At 48.9% G+C, this 7,841-nt stretch overlaps 1 protein-coding gene across 1 annotated transcript in view; it reads right to left on the bottom strand.

Moving 5' to 3' along the window:
* Positions 1 to 7,841, bottom strand: part of srbd1 (S1 RNA binding domain 1) — a gene marked incomplete at its 3' end in the record, with an annotated part of 58,658 nt that overhangs the window by 45,433 nt on the left and 5,384 nt on the right. The window contains exons 6-9 of the mRNA XM_084461372.1: positions 7,771 to 7,841; positions 6,131 to 6,269; positions 5,491 to 5,587; positions 58 to 262 (exon numbers count right to left, since the gene is read on the bottom strand). The exon at positions 7,771 to 7,841 is cut by the window's right edge and continues 47 nt beyond it. Of these exons, the coding sequence (XP_084317498.1) occupies positions 58 to 262; positions 5,491 to 5,587; positions 6,131 to 6,269; positions 7,771 to 7,841 (512 nt within the window). The remainder of the gene's footprint in view (positions 1 to 57; positions 263 to 5,490; positions 5,588 to 6,130; positions 6,270 to 7,770) is intronic.

The following is a 7,841-nucleotide window of genomic DNA, read 5'->3' as shown; positions in this document are numbered from 1 at the left end:
CACACACACACACACACACACACACACACACACACACACACACACTGCTTGCCCAACCTGGTGGTGCTGGACGCTCCTGATGTCGCAGCTGTAGTCGTGGTAGAGGTGGAACTTGTCGATGTCTTTGGGCTTGCCCTTCGGACCGGCCCCGCCCTGCTGGCCCTGGCCCCGCCCCCCTCCCGGCCCCGCCCCCTGCTCCTGCTGCTCCTTCAGCGCCGCCTTCGACACGGACGACTGGAGCAGCACCACGCTGTTGTCACACCTGGAGGAGAGGTGGCATTGGGAGGGAGGGGGGGGGGGGGATGAGGCTTGTGAGACAGGTGACACACACGCTGGTTGAGAAAGACATTAATAAGCACACACACACACACACACACACACACACACACACACGAGTGTTACAGTCCTGATAGTGAGAGAGGAGACCAGCAGGAGAGGCAGAAGAGAGACAAGAGGAGGAGATATGAGAAGAGAGAGGAGATATGAGTAGAGAGAGGGGCAGAGAAGAGGAGATATGAGTAGAGAGAGGAGCAGAGAAGAGGAGATATGAGTAGAGAGAGGAGCAGAGAAGAGGAGATATGAGTAGAGAGAGGAACAGAGAAGAGGAGATATGAGTAGAGAGAGGAGCAGAGAAGAGGAGATATGAGTAGAGAGAGGAGCAGAGAAGAGGAGATATGAGTAGAGAGAGGAGCAGAGAAGAGGAGATATGAGTAGAGAGAGGGGCAGAGAAGAGGAGATATGAGTAGAGAGAGGAGCAGAGAAGAGGAGATATGAGTAGAGAGAGGAGCAGAGAAGAGGAGATATGAGTAGAGAGAGGAGCAGAGAAGAGGAGATATGAGTAGAGAGAGGAGCAGAGAAGAGGATATATGAGTAGAGAGAGGAGCAGAGAAGGAGATATGAGTAGAGAGAGGAGCAGAAGAGGAGATATGAGTAGAGAGAGGAGCAGAGAAGAGGAGATATGAGTAGAGAGAGGAGCAGAGAAGAGGAGATATGAGTAGAGAGAGGAGCAGAGAAGAGGAGATATGAGTAGAGAGAGGAGCAGAGAAGAGGAGATATGAGTAGAGAGAGGAACAGAAGAGGAGATATGAGTAGAGAGAGGAACAGAGAAGAGGAGATATGAGTAGAGAGAGGAGCAGAGAAGAGGAGATATGAGTAGAGAGGAACAGAGAAGAGGAGATATGAGTAGAGAGAGGAGCAGAGAAGAGGAGATATGAGTAGAGAGAGGAGCAGAATAGGAGGAGATATGAGTAGAGAGAGGAGCAGAGAAGAGGAGATATGAGTAGAGAGAGGAGCAGAGAAGAGGAGATATGAGTAGAGAGAGGAGCAGAGAAGAGGAGATATGAGTAGAGAGAGGAGCAGAATAGGAGGAGATATGAGTAGAGAGAGGAGAAGAGAAGAGGAGATATGAGTAGAGAGAGGAGCAGAGAAGAGGAGATATGAGTAGAGAGAGGAGCAGAGAAGAGGAGATATGAGTAGAGAGAGGAGCAGAGAAGAGGAGATAAGAGTAGAGAGAGGAGCAGAGAAGAGGAGATATGAGTAGAGAGAGGAGTGGAGAAGAGGAGATATGAGTAGAGAGAGGAGCAGAGAAGAGGAGATATGAGTAGAGAGAGGAGCAGAGAAGAGGAGATATGAGTAGAGAGAGGAGCAGAATAGGAGGAGATATGAGTAGAGAGAGGAGCAGAGAAGAGGAGATATGAGTAGAGAGAGGAGCAGAGAAGAGGAGATATGAGTAGAGAGAGGAACAGAGAAGAGGAGATATGAGTAGAGAGAGGAGCAGAGAAGAGGAGATATGAGTAGAGAGAGGAGCAGAGAAGAGGAGATATGAGTAGAGAGAGGAGCAGAGAAGAGGAGATATGAGTAGAGAGAGGGGCAGAGAAGAGGAGATATGAGTAGAGAGAGGAGCAGAGAAGAGGAGATATGAGTAGAGAGAGGAGCAGAGAAGAGGAGATATGAGTAGAGAGAGGAGCAGAGAAGAGGAGATATGAGTAGAGAGAGGAGCAGAGAAGAGGATATATGAGTAGAGAGAGGAGCAGAGAAGGAGATATGAGTAGAGAGAGGAGCAGAAGAGGAGATATGAGTAGAGAGAGGAGCAGAGAAGAGGAGATATGAGTAGAGAGAGGAGCAGAGAAGAGGAGATATGAGTAGAGAGAGGAGCAGAGAAGAGGAGATATGAGTAGAGAGAGGAGCAGAGAAGAGGAGATATGAGTAGAGAGAGGAACAGAAGAGGAGATATGAGTAGAGAGAGGAACAGAGAAGAGGAGATATGAGTAGAGAGAGGAGCAGAGAAGAGGAGATATGAGTAGAGAGGAACAGAGAAGAGGAGATATGAGTAGAGAGAGGAGCAGAGAAGAGGAGATATGAGTAGAGAGAGGAGCAGAATAGGAGGAGATATGAGTAGAGAGAGGAGCAGAGAAGAGGAGATATGAGTAGAGAGAGGAGCAGAGAAGAGGAGATATGAGTAGAGAGAGGAGCAGAGAAGAGGAGATATGAGTAGAGAGAGGAGCAGAATAGGAGGAGATATGAGTAGAGAGAGGAGAAGAGAAGAGGAGATATGAGTAGAGAGAGGAGCAGAGAAGAGGAGATATGAGTAGAGAGAGGAGCAGAGAAGAGGAGATATGAGTAGAGAGAGGAGCAGAGAAGAGGAGATAAGAGTAGAGAGAGGAGCAGAGAAGAGGAGATATGAGTAGAGAGAGGAGTGGAGAAGAGGAGATATGAGTAGAGAGAGGAGCAGAGAAGAGGAGATATGAGTAGAGAGAGGAGCAGAGAAGAGGAGATATGAGTAGAGAGAGGAGCAGAATAGGAGGAGATATGAGTAGAGAGAGGAGCAGAGAAGAGGAGATATGAGTAGAGAGAGGAGCAGAGAAGAAGAGATATGAGTAGAGAGAGGAGCAGATAAGAGGAGATATGAGTAGAGAGAGGAGCAGGGAAGGAGATATGAGTAGAGAGAGGAACAGAATAGGAGGAGATATGAGTAGAGAGAGGAGCAGAAGAGGAGATATGAGTAGAGAGAGGAGAAGAGAAGAGGAGATATGAGTAGAGAGAGGAGCAGAGAAGAGGAGATATGAGTAGAGAGAGGAGCAGAGAATAGGAGATATGAGTAGAGAGAGGAGAAGAGAAGAGGAGATATGAGTAGAGAGAGGAGAAGAGAAGAAGAGATATGAGTAGAGAGAGAAGAGAAGAGGAGATATGAGTAGAGAGAGGAGCAGAAGAGGAGATATGAGTAGAGAGAGGAGCAGAGAAGAGAAGAGGAGATATGAGTAGAGAGAGGAGCAGAAGAGGAGATATGAGTAGAGAGAGGAGCAGAGAAGGAGATATGAGTGGAGAGAGGAGCAGAGAAGAGGAGATATGAGTGGAGAGAGGAACAGAAGAGGAGATATGAGTAGAGAGAGGAGCAGAGAAGAAGAGATATGAGTAGAGAGAGAAGAGGAGGAGATATGAGTAGAGAGAGGAGAAGAGAAGATGAGATATGAGTAGAGAGAGGATCAGAGAAGAGGAGATATGAGTAGAGAGAGGAGCAGAGAAGAGGAGATATGAGTAGAGAGAGGAGCAGAGAAGGAGATATGAGTGGAGAGAGAAGAAAAGAGGAGATATGAGTAGAGAGAGGAGCAGAAGAGGAGATATGAGTAGAGAGAGGAGCAGAGAAGGAGATATGAGTGGAGAGAGGAACAGAAGAGGAGATATGAGTAGAGAGAGGAGCAGAGAAGAGGAGATATGAGTAGAGAGAGGAGCAGAGAAGAAGAGATATGAGTAGAGAGAGGAGCAGAAGAGGAGATATGAGTGGAGAGAGGAACAGAAGAGGAGATATGAGTGGAGAGAGGAACAGAAGAGGAGATATGAGTAGAGAGAGGAGCAGAGAAGAAGAGATATGAGTAGAGAGAGAAGAGGAGGAGATATGAGTAGAGAGAGGAGCAGAGAAGAGGAGATATGAGTAGAGAGGAACAGAGAAGAGGAGATATGAGTAGAGAGAGGAGCAGAGAAGAGGAGATATGAGTAGAGAGAGGAGCAGAAGAGGAGATATGAGTAGAGAGAGGAGCAGAAGAGGAGATATGAGTAGAGAGAGGAGCAGAATAGGAGGAGATATGAGTAGAGAGAGGAGCAGAGAAGAGGAGATATGAGTAGAGAGAGGAGCAGAGAAGAGGAGATATGAGTAGAGAGAGGATCAGAGAAGAGGAGATATGAGTAGAGAGAGGAGCAGAATAGGAGGAGATATGAGTAGAGAGGAGCAGAGAAGAGGAGATATGAGTAGAGAGAGGAGCAGAGAAGAGGAGATATGAGTATAGAGAGGAGCAGAAGAGGAGATATGAGTAGAGAGAGGAGCAGAATAGGAGGAGATATGAGTAGAGAGAGGAGCGGAGAAGAGGAGATATGAGTAGAGAGAGGAGCAGAATAGGAGGAGATATGAGTAGAGAGAGGAGCAGAGAAGAGGAGATATGAGTAGAGAGAGGAGAAGAGAAGAGGAGATATGAGTAGAGAGAGGAGCAGAGAAGAGGAGATATGAGTAGAGAGAGGAGCAGAGAAGAGGAGATATGAGTAGAGAGAGGAGCAGAGAAGAGGAGATATGAGTAGAGGAGCAGAGAAGAGGAGATATGAGTAGAGAGGAGCAGAGAAGAGGAGATATGAGTAGAGAGAGGAGCAGAGAAGAGGAGATATGAGTAGAGAGAGGAGCAGAGAAGAGGAGATATGAGTAGAGAGGAGAAGAGAAGAGGAGATATGAGTAGAGAGAGGAGCGGAGAAGAGGAGATATGAGTAGAGAGAGGAGCAGAATAGGAGGAGATATGAGTAGAGAGAGGAGCAGAGAAGAGGAGATATGAGTAGAGAGAGGAGCGGAGAAGAGGAGATATGAGTAGAGAGAGGAGAAGAGAAGAGGAGATATGAGTAGAGAGAGGAGCAGAGGGGAGGAGATATGAGTAGAGAGAGGAGCAGAATAGGAGGAGATATGAGTAGAGAGAGGAGCAGAGAAGAGGAGATATGAGTAGAGAGAGGAGCAGAAGAGGAGATATGAGTAGAGAGAGGAGAGGAGAAGAGGAGATATGAGTAGAGAGAGGAGCAGAGAAGAGGAGATATGAGTAGAGAGAGGAGCAGAGAAGAGGAGATATGAGTAGAGAGAGGAGCAGAGAAGGAGATATGAGTAGAGAGAGGAGCAGAGAAGAGGAGATATGAGTAGAGAGAGAAGAGAAGAGGAGATATGAGTAGAGAGAGGAGCAGAAGAGGAGATATGAGTAGAGAGAGGAGCAGAAGAGGAGATATGAGTAGAGAGAGAAGCAGAGAAGGGGAGATATGAGTAGAGAGAGGAGCAGAGGAGGAGATATGAGTAGAGAGAGGAGCAGAGAAGAGGAGATATGAGTAGAGAGAGGGGCAGAGAAGAAGAGATATGAGTAGAGAGAGGAGCAGAGAAGGAGATATGAGTAGAGAGAGGAGCAGAGAAGAGGAGATATGAGTAGAGAGAGGAGCAGAGAAGAGGAGATATGAGTAGAGAGAGGGGTCTCTCACAGTGATCTGATGAAAGCCAGAGTCTCGCTGTCCTTGGCGATCATATCGGCCAGAATCTGCTCCACACCTGTGGCCACCTCCTGTACAGAGGCCAAACCTGAGAACACACACGCGCGCACACACACACACACGCACACACACACACACACACACACACACACACACACACACACACACACACGCGCAAACACACACACACACACACACACACGGGTCAATCGCATCAAATCATTTGATAAAACAATCGGACCTTGGTGCGGACTTTCAGGTGTGAATAAGCCCTGCTGATTGGCCAGCTCTCCTTTCATGGAGCTTTGCTGCCCTCTAGTGGCCATCTGAAAACTAGCAGGACAGGGACTGTCATGGTCACCAAACCTACCGCTACACATCCTGCCTAATGGAGACAGAGATTGAGTTTTGGTGTGTGTGTGTGTGTGTGTGTGTGTGTGTGTGTGTGTGTGTGTGTGTGTGTGTGTGTGTGGTCGTGTGTGTGTGTGGTCATTTGTGTGTGTGTATGTGTGTGATCATATGTGTGTGTGTGTATGTGTGGTCATATGCGTATGTCTGTGTGTGTGTGTGTGTGTGTGTGTGTGTGTGTGTGTGCGTGGTCATATGTGTGTGTGTGTGTGAGGGTCTGTACCTTTGGTCCCAGGCTGGACCCAGGTGTGCAGGTCCAGGGTTTGGGGGGCGTGTAGCAGGCTCAGGGCGGCCGGCTCCAGACCCAGCTCCTTGGCCCGCCGGGCCTTGCTCAGCCCGCCTCCCTTCTTATAGGGGGCGTACTGCCGAAACACAGGCCACACCCCCGTTAAACAAACCCACAGTCCACACCCCCGTTAAACAAACCCACAGTCCACACCCCCGTTAAACAAACCCACAGTCCACACCCCCGTTAAACAAACCCACAGTCCACACCCCCGTTAAACAAACACACAGTCCACACCCCCGTTAAACAAACCCACAGTCCACACCCCCGTTAAACACACCCACAGTCCACATCCCCGTTAAACACACCCACAGTCCACACCCCCGTTAAACAAACCCACAGTCCACACCCCCGTTAAACAAACCCACAGTCCACACCCCCGTTAAACAAACCCACAGTCCACACCCCCGTTAAACAAACCCACAGTCCACACCCCCGTTAAACAAACCCACAGTCCACACCCCCGTTAAACAAACCCACAGTCCACACCCCCGTTAAACACACCCACAGTCCACACCCCCGTTAAACAAACCCACAGTCCACACCCCCGTTAAACACACCCACAGTCCACACCCCCGTTAAACAAACCCACAGGCCACACCCCCGTTAAACAAACCCACAGTCCACACCCCCGTTAAACACACCCACAGTCCACACCCCCGTTAAACAAACCCACAGTCCACACCCCCGTTAAACACACCCATATCCACACCCCCGTTAAACACACCCACAGTCCACACCCCCGTTAAACAAACCCACATCCACACCCCCGTTAAACAAACCCACATCCACACCCCCGTTAAACACACCCACAGTCCACACCCCCGTTAAACAAACCCATATCCACATCACTGCTTAAACCAAAACTGCCAAGGAGAGCGCTAAAAAGCTGACTTCTCCTGTGTGGACAGGCAACACAAAAAATACCACAACATTAGATCAACCATATATGAATGTACATGAAACGCCCTAGCGACCCTTCGAATCCCCCAAAAACCCTATCTACCCTTCCTCATCTGTTCTGTCCTCATCATTGTTCCCATCTAAGCCATTTTTTTCAGTCATATCTTGAATCTAGTAGCCTTCTTGTTGTTTGTTGTTGTTTGAAATCTCAAACCAATCTCATCCCATATGATGGAACACTAGAGACCCAGGGTTCGGTTCTGTACCCCTCGCCCCAAAACCCCCTACCTCCACCGGTAGTGGTACAGTCCCAAACCATAGGGCCGGTGTTGATTCACATCCATTTTATTTGTCATCGGGGGCAGCAGGACGAAGACACACGTCTCAATACGGAGGGGAGTAGAGCTGGAGCCAGCGTGGTCTCTCTCCAGACAAACGATAGTCGATTAATTGATAAGAACGTCCCGCGCCGGACTGCGCTTTGCTCGCTTCATTTTTGTGTCTTCTTCCGCTGCGTCGTTGAAATGAAAAGCTAATTGGGATGTTCCCGGCATCCTAATTAGTCTTCACTACATGGCGTGGCGCCCTCATGTGCAGTCAGACCTTAAATCGACAGTCGATTAACTGTTAACATCCCTAGTCTGGCGTTGAGGCCAGGGGCCGGCGTGACTCACCACGTGGTCCAGCTCCTCGGCTGTCCGGCAGTTCCTGAAGGCGTTCTCCAGCTCGGCGGTCAGAACCCCCT

This window comes from Borostomias antarcticus (genome assembly GCF_949987555.1).
Source record: "Borostomias antarcticus genome assembly, chromosome: 2".
NCBI classification, from domain to species: Eukaryota; Metazoa; Chordata; class Actinopteri; order Stomiiformes; family Stomiidae; genus Borostomias; species Borostomias antarcticus.
Note: the sequence above shows the minus strand (reverse complement) of the source record. Positions and strands in the feature narration are given on the sequence as shown.